This window comes from Gopherus flavomarginatus, chromosome 8, assembly GCF_025201925.1.
Source record: "Gopherus flavomarginatus isolate rGopFla2 chromosome 8, rGopFla2.mat.asm, whole genome shotgun sequence".
Lineage (NCBI taxonomy): Eukaryota > Metazoa > Chordata > Testudines > Testudinidae > Gopherus > Gopherus flavomarginatus.
This window is the reverse complement of record NC_066624.1, coordinates 22,616,203-22,638,468: the sequence shown is the minus strand read 5'-3', so window position 1 is coordinate 22,638,468 and position 22,266 is coordinate 22,616,203. Positions and strand designations below refer to the sequence as shown.

Below are 22,266 nucleotides of genomic sequence, written 5' to 3'. Positions count from 1 at the left end.
AAGGAGGGTTTGGCCTACATTGCACCGTATCTGATGCACTTAGCAGAAGTCTAGAATTGCCTTTTAAACAGGACTGTCTTTTGCTTGATTCATTTTTTTTTAACTGCTACAGTCAGCCCTGATACTTGCTTCTCGTCTGTGCCCATAGTAAGTAACAGTTGAATGAAACAAGTATGTGATCAATTGCCTTTTCTTTTATAAAACCTACAGTTCAACAAGAACAAGAAACCAGTTTTAGTTCCTATGAACAATAGACTTAGTCCCCATCCCCACACACATTTTATTATCTTTGGTTATTAAAAAGCCCTCACCCATGGGCTAAAAGGTAACTTTTTCCATTGCCCTGCTACATCCTTTTATTTTTTTAATTAAATCTTGCAGATTTGCCTGTATCCTTTAAGTCAAAAGGCAACATGCTCTGCCCAGGGTTCAGAGTAGCAGCAGGGTTAGTTTGTATCCGCAAAAAGAACAGGAGTACAGGCACTTTAGAGACTAACAAATTTATTTGAGCTCAAATACACAAGTACTCCTGCTCTTTTTCCTAGGGTTGCCCACTTTCTGATTGCAGAAAACTGAACCTTGCCTTTGCCTCACCCCTGCCCCACCCCATCTCCATGGCCCTGCCCCTGCTGACTCCATCTCCCCTCCCTTGCTCATTTTCACCAGGCTCAGGCAAGGGGATTGGGTACTGAAGAGGATGAAGGCTCCGGCTGGGGGTCTGAGCTCTGGGATGGAGCTGGAGATGAGGGGTGTGGGGTGCAGGAGAAGGCTCTGGACTGGGGGGTGGGGCCAAGGAGTTCAGAGTGTGAGAGGGGACTTTGGGCTGGGGCAGGGGGTTGGGGTGCAGGAGGGGATGAGGGCTCCAGCTGGGGATGTGGGCTCTGGGGTGGGGCTAAGGATGAGAGGTTTGGGGTGCAGGAGGGGGCTCTGGGCTGGGGCTAAGGGGTTTGGAGTGCAGGGCAGGGTGCAGGCTCTGGGAGGGAGTTGGGTTCTGGGAAGGGGCTCATGGCTGGAACAGGGGATTGGGGTGAGGGAGGGAGTTTGGAGTGCTTACCTTAGGTGGCTTCCAGAAGTGGCTGGCATGTCTCTGCAGCCCCTAGGTGGAGGCACGGCCAGGCAGCTCTGCATGCTGCCTGACTTTCTGGGCGGGGGCAGCACGTAGAGTCTCCCTGGCCCCTGCATGTAGGGGCTGCAGAGACATGCTGGTCACTTCTGGGAATTGCGCAGAGCCAGAGCAGGCAGGGAGCCTGCCTTAGCTCTGCTGTGCTGCTAACCGGGCTTTTAATGGCCTGATCAGTGGTGTTGACTGGAGCTGCCAGGGTCTCTGTTTGATTGGGCATTCCAGTCGAAAACTGGGTGCCTGGCAACCCTAGCCAGTCCACTGAATTGACTGTCATTGCACCTGTAATGAAGGTGGCTCCTAAATACGCATTGTGTCATTGTTAGTACAGATCATGTTTCTTGCATTTGGTTAATTTCTGAAAGGAGTGTCTTTCAAAACGGTATTTCAGAAATGCGTGTGGCTACACTACCAGGATCAGCCAGGCAGAATCAATTAGCTGGAGAATTTTGTTTCACAGCAAGAGCAGTCTTTGCAATGTGCTGTTCACTTGCAAAACTACAGAACCCAGCATGTCCTCAGGACTCAGAGCATTTTCTCTGAAATTGTTTCTTTAATCCCATCTAAGCACATCGTCTTGATGTTAGTATTTTTGGCAACTTTCTCCTGCTACCAGTGTTAAATTAGACACCTTTTGTGAGCAGCTACTTGACCATGCTTTACAGGAGTCTGAAGAGATGTCTGAAAATTACCCCCTCATTCTGTACTGCATAAATATGGCATCATAAAATGCTTCCTGAGTGTCTCCTGCACAAAATGTAACTGGTCCAATTACCCAAGACCTGACTGTTATATTGATGGGCATTTGGCTAGTGTATGTAGCAAAGCTTAGCTTTTGTTTATAAGATTCCCAAAGTATGGGCATGTACATTGAAAATGAGTTCAGAGGCATTTCACTGGAGAGTAACATACTGTAGCCAAAATTAATTCCAACCTTACCCCCATAGCAAAACAGGTAGCCAGACTGAATGTCAGAATGTGGAATGGCCATAGAAAACCACTTCAATTATTCAAAAAATGCAAACATAAAGACTCCTAGGAAAGATTAGCTTGATCTATACTTGAGACCAAATTAATCCCTGTTGTAACTCCATGGAAGTCAAGGATTAATAATGTGAAATGCAGGATTAATATAAAAATATCAGTCCCATATGAAGACTTTGCAGGTCTTTCCTAGGATGCAAATTGTGTGCAATGGTGATTTCATAGCACAAAGTGTGAATGAAGCCTTAAGAGAGAAAGGAAGGATTTGTGTTTGATGCTATGGTCTGAGCACAGGAATGGCTATCAAGGTCTAATCATGATCTGATACTGACTCTCTCTGTGACCATGGCCAAGTCACTTAGCCGCTCAGTCTTGGTTTCCCCATCTGTAAAATGGGAGTTATAGTGCTTATCTCACTGGATAATAAGACTCAATTAGTTAGGGTATATATGACAACCTTCCTCAGGCAAAACACCCATTGAAGGCAGTTTTGCAATTGACTTAAGTGTATGCAGGACTGGACCCTTAGACATACCTTTGCCAGATAAATAAGGTAGATTACAATTGTGGGGGTTCCCATCTGTTTTACTCAAGAAGGTCCTGGACTCTTGTCAGAGAAACTGGAAAATTATATGGTATTTCAACATTTCTCCTTTAATTAAATCACCTGTGACTCGGGATGCTTAGATTCATGCATAGCAAAAGCAGTGAGGAAGTAGGAAAATTCAGTCCTTCACCCACTTTTCAAAGGTGCATACCAAACCAAAACCCAACAACAAAAAACAAACCAAAACAAACAAAAACCTAAAGTTTTTTGCTTCTACACATTTCAACTCAGTCGGCTCATTCATCAGAAGAGTTGCTAATTTCACATTTGATGTAAACATTTCAGGAAATGTAGGATAGATACAAGCTTATTCTTCCTGAAGTAACTTCTCAGCTGACTCAATGTGGTTTTGCCTTACAGTACTAGGAGCACACCTGGGAGAACGTCACTGTCCTTGAGTTTGCAAGGTATCATGAATATTGATTATGGAGGCAGCACTGGGTGAATGGTCATTACAGTGGTTCTCCAGTATCAAGGCTGATTATCTGAGAGAGCAAGAAGGCTACATGCTATAAATTTAAAATGAAACAAATGTCAAAACAGTTAGACACAATTTTTAAAATAAAGTACATAATGTGTGAAATTTGCTTCTGTAGAATATTAAGGCGAATAGCTTACTAAATTAAAAAAAATGACACAAACAAAAGCAGGATCTGCAGTGCCACTAACTAAGGTAAGTTTATAAGGACTACCACCTTCTTTCTTCAGGGTGAATATGAATGCTAGAGGGGAGTCAAAAAGAAATCCTACAAACATAATGTGGGACAGTTAAGTGAATTATGGGCTTTTATATCTTCCTTTGAGCATCCAGCTTTCACTATTGTTGGAAACCAGAACTGAAATAATGATTGAGATCTTTAACTAAGAGACTTGTAGGAAAACATCTGTTTATCTAACACACGGGTGGGCAAACTATGGCCGGATCAGGCCTGTGGCAGTGCCACCCTTCTGGTGCCATGGGCCCTGTGCTACTTCCAGAAGTGGCAGGCACTACTATGTCCCTGCAGCCCCGGGGGGAGGCAAAGAGCCTGCACTGCCCTTGCCTGTGAGTACCTCCCTTGAAGCTCCCATTGGCCGGGAACGGGGAACAGCAGCCAATGGGAGCTTCGGGGGTGGTACCCAGCAGCAAGGGCAATGCAGGGAGCCCTCTGCCCCCACGGATGTGGTGCTGTTCACTTCCCTCACTCCTTTCTGCACCTGAATCCCCTCATACCTCACACTCATTCCTGCACCCCAGCCCACTGCCCTGACCCCCCTGCCACACTCCGCCCTGCCCTCACAAATCATGAGTCAGAACCTCAAAAACCATGAGACTGGCACAAGACTTCAACAAAAATAACATATGGACTCCTGGCTCTGGCATCCAGGGTGTCTGGTTTTGAGCTGTTCTTTACCTATTTCCTCACATGACATAATTTTTAATTACAGATTAATCTTTAATTCCTGTATCAGAGGGGTAGCCATGTTAGTCTGGATCTGTAAAAGCAGCAAAGAATCCTGTGGCACCTTATAGACTAACAGACGTTTTGGAGCATGAGCTTTCCTAGGTGAATACCCACTTCGCCATATGCATGTCATCTGAGGAAGTGGGTATTCACCCACGAAACCTCATGCTCCAAAACGTCTGTTAGTCTATAAGGTGCCACAGGATTCTTTGCTGCTTTAATTCCTGGAGACTCTAGGCCAATCCTGGAGGGTTGGCAGCCCCATCTCCACCATGTGGAGAGCTGGAGCCCCTGTTTAAAACGACCGCTGAGCCCACCACAGGATCCCTTAGACCAGCTCTGAAGTCATGGGCGCTGTTACCCCTCCCATGTATGAGCCCTTGTAGCCCTCGCTGTCTCCACCCAGAGCTCTCCGGCCTGGCCGGGCTCCCGTCTAGGCCCTTTTGGCCTAAGCCCTACAGCTTGTGTCATGGGCCCCCAGCACCAACAGGTCTGGGCAAGTTGCCCTCTGCCAAGGGGGCGGCCTGGGCTTCCCGCGGGATGCGCGACGGAGTCTCGCGGTGTTTGAGCGAGAGTGGCGGGGGCGGGGCTGTGCAGATGGCGGAGGAGGAGGCCGCGCTGTGAGCCATGGTGGCTCCCGAGTGAGGAGCGGAGCGGGCAGGTCGGGCCGGGGCCATGGAGCACATCACCACCCCGAAGGTAGGAGAGCCGGCTCCGGCGGCAGCGTCCGCGCCCCGTCCGGGGAATCCGCTGATACGGGCCCCGTCAGTGCCAGCTGCCCCCCGGGTTCCCCAGTGCCCCCCCAACCGCTCCGCACCCCGTTACCCCCCTACCCCAGTGCCCCAACCAGCTCCGCCCCCGCCTCTGCCTTCCCCCCCCATTCCCCTCGGCTTCCCCAGTGCCCCAACCAGCTCCGCCCCCGCCTCTGCCTTCCCCGCTCCCCTATTCCCCCCCCTTCCCCAGTGCCCCAACCAGCTCCGCCCCCACCTCTGCCTTCCCCGCTCCCCCATTCACCCCGGGGTTCCCCAGTGCCCCAACCAGCTCCGCCCCCACCTCTGCCTTCCCTGCCCCCCCATTCCCACCGGCTTCCCCAGTGCCCCCACCTAGCTCCGCCCCCACCTCTGCCTTCCCCGCTCCCCCATTCCCCCCTACCCCAGTGCCCCAACCAGCTCCGCCCCGCCTCTGCCTTCCCCGCCCCCTTATTCCCCCCCCTTCCCCAGTGCCCCAACCAGCTCTGCCCCCACCTCTGCCTTCCCCGCTCCCCCATTCCCTTCCCTTCCCCAGTGCCCCCACCCAGCTCCGCCCCCGCCTCTGCCTTCCCCGCTCCCCTATTCCCCCCTACCCCAGTGCCCCCACCTAGCTCCGCCCCCGCCTCTGCCTTCCCCGCTCCCCTATTCCCCCCTACCCCAGTGCCCCCACCCAGCTCCGCCCCCACCTCTGCCTTCCCCGCTCCCCCATTTCCCCCCCTACCCCAGTGCCCCAACCAGCTCCGCCCCCACCTCTGCCTTCCCCGCTCCCCCATTCACCCCGGGGTTCCCCAGTGCCCCAACCAGCTCCGCCCCCACCTCTGCCTTCCCTGCCCCCCCATTCCCACCGGCTTCCCCAGTGCCCCCACCTAGCTCCGCCCCCACCTCTGCCTTCCCCACTCCCCCTTTCCCCCCTACCCCAGTGCCCCAACCAGCTCCGCCCCCGCCTCTGCCTTCCCCGCCCCCTTATTCCCCCCCCTTCCCCAGTGCCCCAACCAGCTCTGCCCCCACCTCTGCATTCCCCGCTCCCCCATTCCCTTCCCTTCCCCAGTGCCCCCACCCAGCTCCGCCCCCGCCTCTGCCTTCCCCGCTCCCCTATTCCCCCCTACCCCAGTGCCCCCACCCAGCTCCGCCCCCACCTCTGCCTTCCCCACTCCCCCATTTCTCCCCCTACCCCAGTGCCCCAACCAGCTCCGCCCCCACCTCTGCCTTCCCTGCCCCCCCATTCCCACCGGCTTCCCCAGTGCCCCCACCTAGCTCCGCCCGCACCTCTGCCTTCCCCGCTCCCCCATTCCCCCCCTACCCCAGTGCCCCAACCAGCTCTGCCCCCACCTCTGCCTTCCCCGCTCCCCCATTCCCTTCCCTTCCCCAGTGCCCCCACCCAGCTCCGCCCCCGCCTTTGCCTTCCCTGCTCCCCTATTCCCCCCGGGGTCCCCAGTGCCCCCACCCAGCTCTGCCCCCGCCTTTGCCTTCCCTGCTCCCCTATTCCCCCCGGGGTCCCCAGTGCCCCCACCCAGCTCTGCCCCCGCCTTTGCCTTCCCCGCTCCCCTATTCCCCCCGGGTTCCCCAGTGCCCCCACCCAGCTCCACCCCCGCCTCTGCCTTCCCCGCTCCCCCATTCACCCCGGGGTTCCCCAGTGCCCCCACCCAGCTCCGCCCCCACCTCTGCCTTCCCCACTCCCCCATTTCTCCCCCTACCCCAGTGCCCCAACCAGCTCCGCCCCCACCTCTGCCTTCCCTGCCCCCCCATTCCCACCGGCTTCCCCAGTGCCCCCACCTAGCTCCGCCCGCACCTCTGCCTTCCCCGCTCCCCCATTCCCCCCCTACCCCAGTGCCCCAACCAGCTCTGCCCCCACCTCTGCCTTCCCCGCTCCCCCATTCCCTTCCCTTCCCCAGTGCCCCCACCCAGCTCCGCCCCCGCCTTTGCCTTCCCTGCTCCCCTATTCCCCCCGGGGTCCCCAGTGCCCCCACCCAGCTCTGCCCCCGCCTTTGCCTTCCCCGCTCCCCTATTCCCCCCGGGTTCCCCAGTGCCCCCACCCAGCTCCACCCCCGCCTCTGCCTTCCCCGCTCCCCCATTCACCCCGGGGTTCCCCAGTGCCCCCACCCAGCTCCGCCCCCGCCTCTGCCTTCCCCGCTCCCCCATTCACCCCGGGGTTCCCCAGTGCCCCCACCCAGCTCCGCCCCCGCCTCTGCCTTCCCCGCTCCCCCATTCACCCCGGGGTTCCCCAGTGCCCCCACCCAGCTCTGCCCCCGCCTCTGCCTTCCCCGCTCCCCCATTCCTCCCGGCTTCCCCAGTGCCCCCACCCAGCTCCGCCCCCGCCTCTGCCTTCCCCGCTCCCCCATTCACCCCGGGGTTCCCCAGTGCCCCCACCCAGCTCCGCCCCCGCCTCTGCCTTCCCCGCTCCCCTATTCCCCCCCTTCCCCAGTGCCCCCACCCAGCTCCGCCCCCCCATATGCCTTCCCCGCTCCCCCATTCACCCCGGGGTTCCCCAGTGCCCCCACCCAGCTCTGCCCCCGCCTCTGCCTTCCCCGCTCCCCCATTCCTCCCGGCTTCCCCAGTGCCCCCCAACCAGCTCTGCCCCCGCCTCTGCCTTCCCCGCTCCCCCATTCCTCCCGGCTTCCCCAGTGCCCCCCAACCAGCTCTGCCCCCACCTCTGCCTTCCCCGCCCCCCCATTCCTTCCGGCTTCCCCAGTGCCCCCCACCCAGCTCCGCCCCCACCTCTGCCTTCCCCGCCCCCCCATTCACCCCGGGGTTCCCCAGTGCCCCCAACCAGCTCCGCCCCCACCTCTGCCTTCCCCGCTTGCCCATTCCCCCCGCTTCCCCAGTGCCCCCCAACTGCTCCGCACTCCATTTCCTCCCCTTCCCCAGTGCCCCAACCAGCTCTGCCCCCACCTCTGCCTTCCCCGCTCCTTTATTCCCCCCCTTCCCCAGTGCCCCCAACCAGCTCCGCCGCTGCCTCTGCCTTCCCTGCCCCCCCATTCCCCCCGGGTTCCCCAGTGTCCTCACCCAGCTCCGCCCCCACCTCTGCCTTCCCCGCTCCTCTATTCCCCCCGGGTTCCCCAGTGTCCTCACCCAGCTCCGCCCTCACCTCTGCCTTCCCCGCTCCCCTATTCCCCCCGGGTTCCCCAGTGCTCCCACCCAGCTCCGCCCCCACCCACCTCTGCCTTCCCTGCTCCTCTATTCCCCCTGGCTTCCCCAGTGCCCCCAACCAGCTCCGCCCCCGCCTCTGTCTTCCCCGCTCCCCTATTCCCCCCGGGTTCCCCAGTGTCCCCACCCAGCTCCGCACCACATTCCCTTCCCCAGCTCCCCCCAACCAACTCCGCCCCCACCTCTGCCTTCCCCGCTCTGCCATTCCTCCCGGCTTCCCCAGTGCCCCCCAACCAGCTCCGCCCCCACCTTTGCCTTCCGTGCTCCCCCATTCCCCCTGGGTTCCCCAGTGCCCCCAACCAGCTCCGCCCCCGCCTCTGTCTTCCCCGCTCCCCCATTCCCCCTGGGTTCCCCAGTGCCCCCACCCAGCTCCGCCCTCACCTCTGCCTTCCCCGCCCCCTATTCCCCCCACTTCCCCAGTGCCTCCACCCAGCTCCGCACCACATTCCCTTCCCCTTCCCCAGCTCCCCCCAACCAATTCCGCCCCCACCTCTGCCTTCCCCGCCCCCCCCATTTCCCCCGGCTTCCCCAGTGCTCCCACCCAGCTCCGCCCCCACCTCTGCCTTCCCCGCTCCCCCCATTCCCCCCGGCTTCCCCAGTGCTCCCACCCAGCTCCGCCCCCACCTCTGCCTTCCCCGCTCCCCTATTCCCCCCAGTTCCCCCACCCAGCTCCGCACCACATTCCCTTCCCCTTACCCAGCTCCCCCCCAGCAGCTCCGCCCCCACCTCTGCCTTCCCTGCTCCCCCATTCACACCAGCTTCCCCAGTGCCCCCAACCAGCTCCACCCCCACCTCTGCCTTCCCTGCTCCCCCATTCACCCCAGCTTCCCCATTGCCCCCCACCCAGCTCCGCCCACACCTCTGCCTTCCCCGCTCCCCCGTTCCCCCGTGCCCCCAAGCAGCTCCGCCCCCACTTCTGCCTTCCCCGCTCCTCCATTCCCCCCGGCTTCGCCAGTGCCCCCACCCAGCTCCGCACCACATTCCCTTCCCCAGTGCCCCCCAACCAGCTCTGCCCCTACCTCTGCCTTCCCCGCCCCTCCTTCGCCCTGGGTTCCTCAGTGCCCGCACCCAGTTTCTGTCCCCTTCCCCACCCCCTACTCCCCCAGTGCCCCAACCCAGCTTCTGTCCCCTTCTCCCCCCCCCCCCGGCTTCCCCAGTGCCTCCCAACCAGCTCTGTCTCCACTTCTGCCTTCCCCGCTCCCCACTTCCTCGGCTTTCCCAGTGCCCTTACCCCAGCTCTGTCCCCCCATTCTCCCCTGGCCTTCCCAGTGACTCCCCTAGCTCCGCCCCTACCTCTGCCTTCCCTGCCCCCTACTTCCTCACTTCCCCCAATCCAGCTACCGCCCCCCACCTCTGCCTTCCACCCCATTCTCCCTGGCTTCTCCAGTGCCCCCCAACCCAGCTCTGACCCTACCTCTGCCTTCCCCGCTCCCCCATTCCCCATGGCTTCCCCAGGGCCCCCCAACCCAGCTCTGCCCCCTACCTCTGCCTTCCCCCCCATTCCCCCGGCTTCCCCAGTGCCCCCCAACCCAGCTTCCACCCTCTGCTTTCCCTGCCCCCCCATTCCCTCTTGCTGCCCCAGTGCTCCCCAACCCAGCTTCCATCCCCTACTTCTGCTTTCCTGTGGGGCCCCCCCAATCCTGTTTGGCTTCCCACCCCTCCCTGTCGTCAACCACCTTTCCCAGTGCCCCCCTCCATCGCATCTGGCTCCCCTCCTCCTTTTCTCCCTAACTTCAACCACCTCCCTGGTTTCCTTAGTGCTCCTCCATCCCCTAGGGCTCTGCTGCTTCCCTCCCTGCCTCGGCTTCCCCAGTGCCCCCTGTCCTGTCTGGCTCCCATCCCCTGGCTTTCGCCGTGCCCTCCCTGCTTTTCAAATATATCTGTAACTGTTCTTCCTTCTACAGTTTCCTCAGTGTCTCTGAAAATCTCTCATCCTCTCCTTAGCTTCCGAAACCCCATTTCCCAGCTTTCTAAAACCTCTCCCTGTTACTTCCCAGCCTCTGGTCCCTGAAATGCATTAAGCCATTTCCCCCCAACTCCAGCTAAGACAACTTTTCCACTTCTCTTCTTCTCAGTTGCTTTTAGTCCCAGGTCTGATCATTTCTATCTTTGGGTATGGCTACACTTACAGTTTTGCAGTGCTGGTAGTTACAGCTGTGTTCGTACAGCTGTGTAGGGCCAGCGCTGCAGTGTGGCCACATTTACAGCACTTGCAGCGCTGTTGGGAGTGGTGCATTGTGGGCAGCTATCCCACAGAGCACCTCGTCCCATTTTGGCGCTGTGGCTTGTGGGAAGGGGAAGGAAGTGTGCGGGTCTTTCCGTTTCCTGTTCCAATGCCCCGTGGTGCTTTGCTACACATTCCGAGCAGTTTGGCGGCATTGTGAGTCTGCAGCGCGATTTCTGAGATTTCTGTTACAAATGGAGCCTGAGCTGCTGAGGACCTTGCTGATGAATGTTGCCAGCACATCACGCATGGCAGTAGAGCTATTCCTTCAGCTGCAAAGTGACAGTGAGGAGTCAGATGATGATATTGAAACGCCTGACGCTCAAGACACTCAATTGCTTGTGGCAGTAACAGACGTGCTCAGCACCGTGGAACGGCGCCTTTGGGCTCGGGAAACCAGCACTCAGTGGTGGGATCACATCGTCCTGCAAGCCTGGGATGACAAGCAGTGGCTGCAGAACTTTCGGATGAGAAAAACCACTTTCATGGCACTGTGTTCTGAGCTCGCCCCTACCCTGCGGCGCAGGGACACGTGATTGAGAGCTGCCCTGCCAGTGGAGAAGCGGGTGGCTATTGCAATCTGGAAGCTGGCAACTCCAGACAGCTACCGATCGGTGGCGAACCAGTTTGGAGTGGGAAAGTCCATCGTTGGAATGGTGCTGATGCAAGTTTGCACAGCCATTAATCGCACCCTGTTAAGAAGGACTGTGACTCTGGGGAACGTGCAGGACATTGTGGAGGGCTTTGCAGAAATGGGTTTCCCTAACTGTGGAGGGGCAATAGATGGGACGCATATTCCTATTCTGTCACCACCCCACCTGGCATCAGAGTACGTTAATCGCAAGGGGTATTTCTCCGTGGTTCTGCAAGCACTTGTGGATCACCGTGGGCGTTTCACTGACATTTACTCAGGATGGCCTGGAAAGGTGCACGATGCACGCATCTTTCGGAACAGTGCCCTGTTCAGGAAGCTGAGGGCCGGGACTTTTTTCCCAGACCGCAAGATCACAGTAGGTGACGTCGAAATGCCCACTGTGATCCTTGGAGACCCCGCTTACCCCTTAATGCCATGGCTCATGAAACCGTATACAGGGAAGCTTGACAGGAGCAAGGACCGGTTCAACTACAGGCTGAGCTGGTGCAGAATGACTGTGGAGTGTGCTTTTGGCCGTTTGAAAGCCCGCTGGAGGTGTCTTTATGGGAAGCTAGATTTGGGGGAAAGCAGCATCTCCGCTGTTATATCCGCATGCTGTACCCTCCATAATATTTGTGAAGGGAAGGGTGAAAGATTCAGTGAGGAATGGACTTCCGAGGTTCGACGCCTAGAGGATGAATTTGCACAGCCAGAGAGCAGGGCTACTAGGGAGGCCCAGGAAAGGGCTTCAAGGATTAGAGATGCTTTAAGGGGGCAATTTGATGCTGAGAGCCAACAGTAATGTTTGGTGCCTTTGCTGTGCTTTGTTCTACCTTGGGGTACAATATTTACCACTTCCTGCAATAATAAAACTTATTGTAAAAGCCATAAAATCCTTTATTCAAAGTACAGTACATAAAAGGCCAGGGGGCTTAGGGTGGTGGACTGTACATTCAGAGGTTTGAATATGTCCTGTTTTGATTACTGTTCAATGTCTGCTGCACTTCAGGATTACTATGCTGCAGGGTAATGGGGGTGGAGTGCACAGGGTAAGAATTATAGTTATCAGGGCTGGTAGGTGATCGTACAGGTGTTGGGGGCAGCTGGTGGTAATAAGAAACTGGCTGCTGGAGAAAGATGTTTTGTGCAAATACTGGGGAACAAGAAAGAGAGCTTTGGGAGGGGTGTGGGTTACCACGGTACATATCTGCCTGCATGGCTACGAGAGACTCAAAAGACTCAGTTTGGCGAGCCAGGAGGCTTTTCATCTGCTTTGAGGTTTTTTTGATAGCCAATTCCTTTCTCCTGCTTTCTGTTTGCCTCCAGTCATACGTTTTCTCTCTCCATTCATACATTTTCTCTCTCCATTCCTGCGTCTTCCTTCTTTCTCTGCTGTAGTGAATCATAACTGCTTTGATCAATTCTTCTTTTGATTTTCTGGGATTTTTTCTCAAGTTCTGCAACCGACGTGAGGCCGGTGATCCGGCTGCATTAGTCAAGGTCACTAAAAAAAACATAGATAGAAACATGTAATACACAGAGGCTACATTGTTTATTATCACACAGTGAAGGAGTTTTTAGACTTTCTGTAGCATCCTTCCCACATACCTCACATAACACAGAGAGGCCAGGGAAGCTAAGGCATGGCGAGCAATGGGGTGAGTGTTTCTGCCCCGAGTGCACCTGCACTGGGTACAGGAGGTAGCTGGTGAGGGGTGGGGGGGGAACGCACAGCTGTGCTGGCTGCCTGCTGGGAAGGGTGGGGAAAAACCAGAGGGCACCGCGGGGCTGGCTGCCTGCTGGGGGGCAGGGGGGGTGACCGGAGCGCACCGCCGGGCTGGCTGCCTGCTGGGGGGGGAGGGGAAGACCGGAGCGCACCACCGGGCGGGCTGCCTGCTGGGAGGGGGGGGGGGGGGAAGACCGGAGCGCACCACCGGGCGGGCTGCCTGCTGGGGGGGGGGGGGGGAGACCGGAGCGCACCGCGGTGCTGTCTGCCTGCTGGGAGGGCGAGGGGGGAAGACCGGAGCGCACCGCGGGGCTAGCTACGTGCTGGGAAGGGGGTGGGGAGACCGGAGCGCACCGCGGGGCTGGCTATGTGCTGGGAAGGGGGGGGGAGACCGGAGCGCACCGCGGGGCTGGCTATGTGCTGGGAAGGGGGGGAGGGAAAGACCGAAGCGCACCGCGAGGCTGGCTGCCTGCTGGGAAGGGGGTGTGGAGACCGGAATGCACTGCGGGGCTGGGGGAGGAACGCAAACCTGGCGCCCTGCACTCAAGTATCCCTAAATTCTCAACAGGATTTCCTACTGCCAGATATATCACTGCTGCATGTTACCTGGGAAGAGAGGGAGGGTCTTCTACAGCAATGTGGATTCCGCCCTGGCCCCTATGCAGCTTGCCTGTGTGCAGCCATTGTCCCCCCACCCCTCGCTGCACAGTGGATCGGACGAGTTAGCCTGACCGCGACAGGGACCACGGTGGCTCTCCCGATAAACTTGAGAAAGCACATTGCGCACGCTCTGGCTGCAACTTTTCAAGAGATTACCGAGGCAGATTACAGAGACATGATAGAGCAAATCAATGGGCTATTCCACGTTTAGGCATGCATGCAGGCAGCCATAACCCAAACCCTCCTCTCCCAAAACATAAAAATCTGCTTACCCCGAGCATGCTCCTCAGTTTCTTCCTCACCAGCAACTTCCAGCTGCTGCGACTGGCTAGCCTCCTCCTGGCTTGAGAAGAGCTCCTGGCTGCATGCCTCCTGGGACTCCGGGGTGTCTCCTTCCACGCCAGTAGCCTCACTGTTGGCTTCCTCTACACCCTCCCCCACTTCTCCCTGCTCTGAACTCTCCATCATGGTCCTCGGATTGGCAGTGGGGTCACACTCAAGTATGGCATCCAGCTCCTTGTAAAAACGGCAGGTTGTGGGGGCAGCTCCTGAGCGGCGATTTCCCTCACGGGCTTTGCAGTAAGCACTCCTCAGCTCTTTTATTTTGACCCTGCACTGCAACGCGTCCCGTTCATGGCCCCTTCTCTGCAAGGACTGCGATATCTGCCCATAGGTATCATAATTTCTCCTTCTGGAGTGCAGCTGTGCTTGCACAGCTTCCTCACCCCAAACACTGATGAGGTCCTGCAGCTCGGAATTGTTCCATGCTGGGGCTCGTTTGGGGCGTGGAGGCATGGTCGCTGATTGATTGAATGATTGATTGCACTCCACACCTGGCTGAGCAAACAGGAAGGGGATTTTTAAAATTCCCGGGGCATTTAAAGGAGGGGTCAGCTGAGCCCAGGGCAGTGGAGTGTGCATGATTACCAGAGAGGCTTCTAAGGTATGCTGGGATACCTCCTTATACCCCGGAGGTCAATAAAAGCGCTGGTGGGTGTCCACACTTGCTGACTAGCGCTGGATCACCAGCGCTGGAATCCCTACACCTGAGGCTCGACCAGGTGTACAGCCAGCGCTGCAACCAGGGAGTTGCAGCGCTGGCCGTGCTTTGCAAGTGTGACAATATCCTAAGTTGCAGCGCTGTAACCCCCTCACCAGCTCTGCAACTCTCTAGTGTAGCCAAGCCCTTTGGGCCTGGATTATAGATTTGGGATTCTGAAGCTTCTGTTTTCTGACATGCCCCATTTTTCTTACCAGGGTTGTGACAGATACCTAGCAGCAACAGTGAAAATTCAATGTATTATCAGAAATCAGTCAAGATTCCCTGTTACTAGTGTAGTAAAAATAATAAAGATTGTATATTGTATATGATCTAAAGATCTGTGTATGTCTACTTCTGTGAATTCTGTGTTGCCAGTCAAAACTGTACCTGAGTACTACATTGATGGATGTCCCATGAATGCATAAAATAATGTGAAGGATTAACAGATCTTAAATTGCAATCTGGAGGGCTCATATTAGTAGGATGTGTGGGATTAAACCCCTGGTGTAAAGAACATGATTTTCTGTGTTATGGTTTTATTGTTTAATTATGAGGTTAGAGTATCTGTTCCCACATATGTAGCTTAAGAGCGAACTTGAACATGGCTCTTATAATCTCTGCTTACTGCACTTTTCTGTTGTGATCTTTAAAATAAAATCCATAATGAAAGTTTTATTTGCACTAGATAATGGGATGCTGTGTGTCCACAGGTGTTTTTACTGATCTTTTAAGTGTATTTTATTGCTACTTTCAAGGTCTGAAGTTGCTTTGGTGAGAGTAGATGCCTTTAAAAATACTAATGAACATGTGATTCAAGGTGAGATGAAATGACTCACTCATTAAATTTTTAGTTTTTTAGGGATGAGGTGAGTATCCCTACCCAGGATTTTTCCATTGGCTCTTGAGTTGTTTTGATGTGTTGGACAAACAGATGTTATGGTTGAGAGCTACCAAGTGTCTTGAATTCAGACAACTAGACTAACTAGTTTGATTTTGTTGTAGTCTCCAGTGTGTTTAAACAAGAACTTCTTTTCGTTACATTAAAAGTTATGTTAGTGGCTTTGTTTGTGGACTGTCATGAGCATTGTGTATTTTTGCTTTAGAATTTTGGTTTTTGCTACTCATGACAAGTACTTATTATCCAATACAGTGTGTTACTTGTATGTCCACACTTGCCGTTTAAAGTGGAAAGTCTTTTTTTTTTTTTTTCCTTTTGGTGCAAAAACCGTGGGAGCATCTACACTTGCCAATGACTTTTTGCGGTGGAACTCAGAAGTTTCTCCGCAGAAAGAAAACCACCTCCACGAGAAGCATGCAGCTCTTACCAGTGATACTTTTGTGATGATGTGCAAGTGAAGGCATGTTCTTCCTGTTTACAGAGCTTTTAGCCTCTGCAGGATATCCCAGTGCCTAGGTGACCACTCTGGCCAACAGCTCTGCTGCTAGGTAAACAAACATCCACCGCTCCCCCTGTAAAGCCCCTCGAACACTGAAACTCCTCTTCCTGTTTTCTTGGCAATTGCTCACGTCTCATCTGGCCAGGTGACATTGCCTGCTCGATCCCATGCTTGGAGCAATGATGAGCGACTGGAGATGATCAGTGTTTGAGGAGAGGAGGCTGTGCAGGGACCTAAGGTGCCCCGCAATCTCCCCCCTTCCCACAAGACCTATTTGCAAAGTGGAGAGAGCTGCACCATGGGATAGCTGCCTGCAGTGTCCTGCTCAGGGCTGGAAGTGCTGCAAATGTAAACACTCTGATGCCTGTGGAAGTGAGTGAGTACACAAACCAGTGCTTTGCTTTCACTGGTTCACTATCATCGCTGAAACTGGCAACACACAAACTCTGAGAGCTTACAGTGGTGCAGTTGTACTGATTCAGCTGCTGTAGCTGCTCTGGGCTAACCGGGGAGAGCTCTCCTGTTGACATGCTCAATCTACCTCAATGAGCAGTGGTAGCTATGTTGGCAGGAGAACACCGTGCTGTGCACCTTACCACTTATCCTTGGGCGACATAAGTTTTGCTAACATAAGTAGAAGTGTAAACATGGCCTTAGCTTGTCTACACAAGGATATTGACCAGCATACCTGTTGCAGACTAAGCTATTCTGCCATAACTCCCTGTATGGACACCTTATTTTGAAATAATATGTCTACACTAGCACTTCTGTCAGTAAAACTTTTGTCAGTCAGGTGTGGAAAAAAAACACACTCCTGACCGAGAAAAGCTTTTACCGATGAAAAGTGCCTGTGTGGACAAAATTACCGCTGCTTGTTGGGGTGGTTTTATTTCACTGGCAGGAGAGCTCTCTTCTGCCTGCAAAGGGCGGCTACATGGGAGACCTTACAGTGGCACAGCTGTGCTGCTGTGTTACGCAGTGTAGACGAAGCCTAAGATGAAAATTGAATCACATTGGTGGGATGATGTGGGTGAGCTTGAACTGCTGTTTCCCATGTTGAAGTCATTGTGACTAAAATTTCAGACCTAGACATAGTCAAATAGAGTTGTTTGGGAAATGTATTTTATTTCCCACAAAAAGAATCTAAGATAAACATTTTAATTTAAATCAAAAAATGTTCATGGAATTCTTTGGGTTTTAATTGAAAACAGAAAACACCAAAAAATAAGAAGGCATTACTTTTGACTAGCTCTACTTTCAGCCTGGTATGTTATGCCAGGATTGATTCAAGCTTAAAACATAATTTTCTTCCAGTGTTCTGTGGTTTTTTTTTTGCCTTCATGTAAAGAATGCATGTATTTGAACATCCTGACATTTGGTTAAGATGTCATACAAGTTTAGTATGGTAAATTACTTGATATAACAGTTGTGTGTTTTCAATCACTGACATGTGGCACTTCCCAACTATAACTGGTTGTCCAGGTGGAATTTTTCAAGGATACTGGTCCATGAAGTGGTTAGAGTAGGGTTTTTGAACATTTTAACTCTGCCATGTTCCAGAATGTGCAAATACTCCTCCACACCAATGGATGTGTGGCTGAAATCAGAGGACAACTTAATAAAACAAAATATAAATAACTTTCAAAATAGTGGGTAATCTTGCAAGTGACTTGTTACATTTGCTTGGTAAGCATACCCTGCCAGCTGTTAATTCATTGCTGTGGCCCTTTCAGTAAAGTTAACAGTTTTGTTACTCTTTAGTTATAAAATGTATTTTTTTTAAACACTAGGTCTAGTATGTATTGAGAGGGATAATTAAGTACACTTGCATTAGGCACTTTATCAGTCCAATAAGGAATAGCTGTGTGGACATTAAAGGGCCACTGTGGTGCTTATTGCTATAGATTTAAAATATATAATGTTGAAATGAGGCTTGTGTTCTAACCCTCCACTTCCAATTACTTAGAATTTTCTTACATTTCTTTTTGGCCTGAAATGTTTTTTGCTTTCTCTCAGTCCAACGGTGACTTTTTACTTTTGAATTTTATTGGAGTGAAGAGTGTGTGCGTGTGTGTGTGTGAGAGAGAGAGACTTCCTATATAAATTCCAACTAATTTTTTGCACTATTTTTTGCTCATCTAAAACAAAATTAACTACGTATCATCCTCATTGAAGAAGCCTGAAGAAAATCAATTCAATAATTTTAAACTTTAAACATAAGTTCATATTTTTCACAGCATCGTAACTTTCTGTTGACTCTACTGGTTATCTTAGTGTGGCATAGAAAAATGGGTGTTCATGTTTAAGAACTCTGCTGTATAGACAGTTACTAGTACTTTCTCCTTCTCTTCAAGAAACTACATACCAGGTAAACTAAGTACAAAAACCAACCTTAATGCAATGTTAGAATTGAGAAACCAGGCATCCAGAAGTATAGGAAATTCCAGAGGGCTGTTTCTACCACAGTGTTAACTTGGTCGTGTTACACATGCAGCATTTTTTCCTTTCTGTATTTTCTTAAACCTTAAAATATCTGTGCAACCTTGCAAAATGGCAAACTTTTATGACCATCTCGGGCACAAAATCTACTTGTCTGTCTTTCACCAATTATTGTATTGCTTGATAAAGAGAGAATTAAAACGTTAGTTGCCTGTCAAAAACTAATCATTTAGGGTGAGTAGACTTTTTCAAGGCTGTATTTTATTGATCTATAGCATAAAACATATAGAATGTGCAATGTGGCTGAGTTGATGTTGTACGGGAAACCTTTACTGAAGCATCCTTTCTGAGCTGTGCATTGAACATTTATACATGCTGCACTTCAGATGTAAATTATAGACCTTTTAGCTATAAGTTGATTTGCTTTTCCTCCCTTTTTCATATTGCAGGTAGAAAATGTCAAACTACTAGATCGTTATACCAATAGGAAGCCAGCAAATGGGACATTATACCTGACAGCTACCCATCTGATCTATGTGGATGCTTCCGCTGAAGTCCGAAAAGAAACCTGGGTATGTTGTAATGTGTGGAACTTGTAAAAATATAAATTTAAATGTCTGATTCTGGTTGTGTGTAATTGTGGTTCCATTAATTCGGAGGTCATAATAATAAACTTTTATAGCACTTTACATGAAAGTGTCTTACAAAAATAGAGTTCTTATCCTTTAAACAGTGTTGGATTCAGGAACAGAACCCAGCTTGCTTGACTTCTATCTCAAAGTTCAATACACTAGACCACAATATTTTAATTTACAGCATTTGGATGTATGAAGAGTTGAAGGCAGCAGTACCTTGGTCTGAGGGCAAGACTACATTACCATGCTACAGCTGCACTGATACAGCTGTGCCAATGGAGTGTATCTGGTGAAGATGTGCTTTATGGTGTAGCAGACTTGCCCTATGTATCTGCAGAACTTTTAAATCTCCAGGAACTTGTTTCTTGTGTCTGCTAGTGTATCTGTTTTCATTTGAGAATAAGATACAGTATCTTGTGGGTCATCTTTTTTTTAAAATGACTGCAATTCAGTGGCTGCTCTATCATTTCCATCCTAGTTAATGTTGGCATTAAGCAATGCAAGTGTGTGTCCATGTTTTTTCCCCAAACGTAGGTACTTTCCAACACCAAAAATAGACTGATCAATAGCTATTATAATTGAAAAGCTCTCATTTTCCTTTGTGCAGTTTGACCATGCAATGGAAATAATTTTTTTTGTTGCCCACCCCTTAATTAAATAACCCTACTTGAGGGGCTATTTGGATTTTTCATGTTTGCTAGGTAATTTGTCACTAAATAGCAAAGAAGGAGGTTGTGGTGTTGGACTAGGTGTTGTAAGGAAACGTTTAGGTAAGCAGAAACTTCTCACAAATATTATTGCAGAATCATTCATATCTGGTTGTAATTCTCACTTGTCAGCTGGTGCAGAAAGATTGTCTCCTTTCCTGTTTTTCAGATTCTACATCATCATATAGCTTCTGTGGAGAAGTTGCCTCTGACCACATCTGGATGCCCCTTGCTTATTCGCTGCAAGAACTTCCGTGTGGCACACTTTGTCATTGGACATGAGCGGGATTGCCATGAAGTGTATACATCCTTGCTTAAACTTTCACAGCCAGGTACTCAGGAGTGAGTCTGTTTTGAAATCTAAAGGCAACTAATTGGCAAGTATGTTTGTGCAATGAGGAAAACCCTGGTTATCAGGCTGTTGGCTTTCCTCAATCAGCACAGGAAGGAAGGATTTGATATCTTAAGCCATTTCCACCACTGTTGAGCTGCTGTTTACTTAGTGCACTGTTGAAGCACAAAATTCTGGCCCTCAGAAGAGGGCCGGTAGCTCGTAAGCAAATGCAGTATTTACTAGAGCTGTCAACCAATTAAAAAGTTTAACCGTGCAATTAATAGGCATAAACAAAAATAGAATACCATTTATTTAAATGTATTTGGAGGTTTTCTACCTTTTCTAATATATTGATTTCAATTACAACACAGAATAAAAAGTTTGCAGTGCTCACTTTATATTTATTTTTGATTACAAGTATTTGTACTGTAAAAAACTAAATATATAGTATTTTTCAATTAACCTAATAAAGAGATTGCACTACAGTATTTGTATCATGAAAGTTGAACTTATAAACATAGAATTATGTACCAAAAAATGCATCAAAAACCAAAACGATCTAAAATTTGAGCCTGCAGGTCCACTCAGTCCTGCCTCTCGTTCAGCCACTTGCTCAGACAAACAAGTTTGTTTACAAACAAAATTTTTACTGATAGAGGTGCGCAATCAAAAAAATCTGGAGACCACTGAATTAGAGGACTGCAATATGATAACCCTCATTTACTTTCCTGAGCTATTCAGTCTCTTTATTACAGTATTAGAGTTAAAATTTTGTAATCTGGCATATGATCATACACAAGTTTCTGGTGCTCTGTTAATGGCTATTCCTGTTCCTATAGCTATGAAATATTACAGATACTATGGTAACCATCACTTCCAGGAGATGGTTTCTATTGCCCTGTGGCTGCATATATAACTTACTCTAACTATTCTGTCCCATTCATGGATTCTCACAGTTTACTCTTGTCAGTTTAAGATTTCTATTTGTATGCCTGCTTCATCTGGTTTGGCAGAGCAAATAATTATTCATTATTTGCTAGTATGTGATTGACAGTTGAGGGTTACCTGTTTGGCAAACTAAGTACTTTATCAGACTCTGTCAGGACTCAATCTGTTTCAGGAGAGCTTGCTGTCCTGAGAATCGACTGAGTGAGTTATTGACAGGATTTGCATTTTTTTTAAGAGAAGGAAGGAAATTGGAGGTGTGGTGTGGAGGGGATAGAGGAATTACCATTTGTCAAACTCAGCCTGAAGCCCTCGTTGGGCTGACAGTAATACTCGGATCTATCAAGTTCTCCTTCAGGAAGGAGAGCACACTATTGAAATGGGAAGCTATAAGCTGATAAGAACTGTGTTGTGTGAACTCTTTGCAGAAGCTATCAGAGGGGTAGCCGTGTTAGTCTGGATCTGTAAAAGCAGCAAAGAATCCTGTGGCACCTTATAGACTAACAGACGTTTTGGAGCATGAGCTTTCGTTGGTGAATACATGACATGCATCTGACGAAGTGGGTGTTAAACCACGAAAGCTCATGCTCTAAAACGTCTGTTAGTCTGTAAGGTGCCACAGGATTCTTCGCTGCTTTTGCAGAAGCTGTAAGTTTTAGTTGCTCTCTGCTGTTTATGGATTAACTCTTCATGCGTTGCTGGAAAAGGCCAATGTATTCTTAAAGGAACCTGTTAAAGCAATTTATTTTCTACTTAAGTCTAAAATTAAAACTTCTAAAGGTATTCATTTTAAAACACTTACTTTAGTGCTTACTTGGTTTTATGGTGGATGTTTGTATTTTGTTTAGCATCATGATACGGGGTACAGGTGCTATGTATGGACCTGATCTGGTTGGATCCTGAGCAGAGGCAATTCCTAATGACTAAAATATGAATTTGAATGCATCTCAGGATCATATATGTATATATGAATGAACATTATATGTACAATTTTGGCCTTTAACATATTGCCCTTCATAAATATAGTCCTTGATCCAGAGAGGTGTTTAACTCATATTTTTGTCATTAGGCATTCTATCATATATCACGTAATGGGATTAGTGAAAAACATTTCTAACTTTCTTTTTTTTATTTAAACCGTGCCTCTGCTCTCTCAGTATGCCCTGAACAGCAACATTTTGCTAATGCAGACTAGATACCTTTTTCAGGCTGAATAAAGTTCCACAAGTGAACAAACAGAAATGGTGAAAATTAAAATTGATACTTCAGATTGTGTAAGTTTTCATCTATGATGTTGTTGATAACAAAGGTTAAGAATCCATACAACATATATGATATCTTAAGTCAGAAGGTGGTAATTTAGACAATACCTTCTGATGGACAATGTTTACAAGTTTTTCACCTTCATAAGTTAGTGTCAACGTGTATTCAGTCTCTAATAGCATGCATGCAAAAGTTTCCTCTAAATAGAATG

At 50.7% G+C, this 22,266-nt stretch overlaps 1 protein-coding gene across 7 annotated transcripts in view; it reads left to right on the top strand.

The window, feature by feature from the left end:
• Positions 1-4,352: 4,352 nt before the first annotated feature.
• Positions 4,353-22,266, top strand: part of LOC127056585 (myotubularin-related protein 8) — a 177,859-nt gene continuing 159,945 nt past the window's right edge. For 4 of the 7 annotated variants that reach the window (XM_050964618.1, XM_050964617.1, XM_050964616.1 and 1 more), the window contains exons 1-3: positions 4,354-4,855; positions 18,621-18,743; positions 19,683-19,845. In XM_050964618.1, the coding sequence (XP_050820575.1) occupies positions 4,832-4,855; positions 18,621-18,743; positions 19,683-19,845 (310 nt within the window). In that variant the 5' untranslated portion in view covers positions 4,354-4,831. Of the gene's footprint in view, positions 4,856-18,620; positions 18,744-19,682; positions 19,856-22,266 lie in introns of those variants that run through there. The other 3 variants (XM_050964620.1, XM_050964614.1, XM_050964615.1) reach the window with 3 other exon arrangements.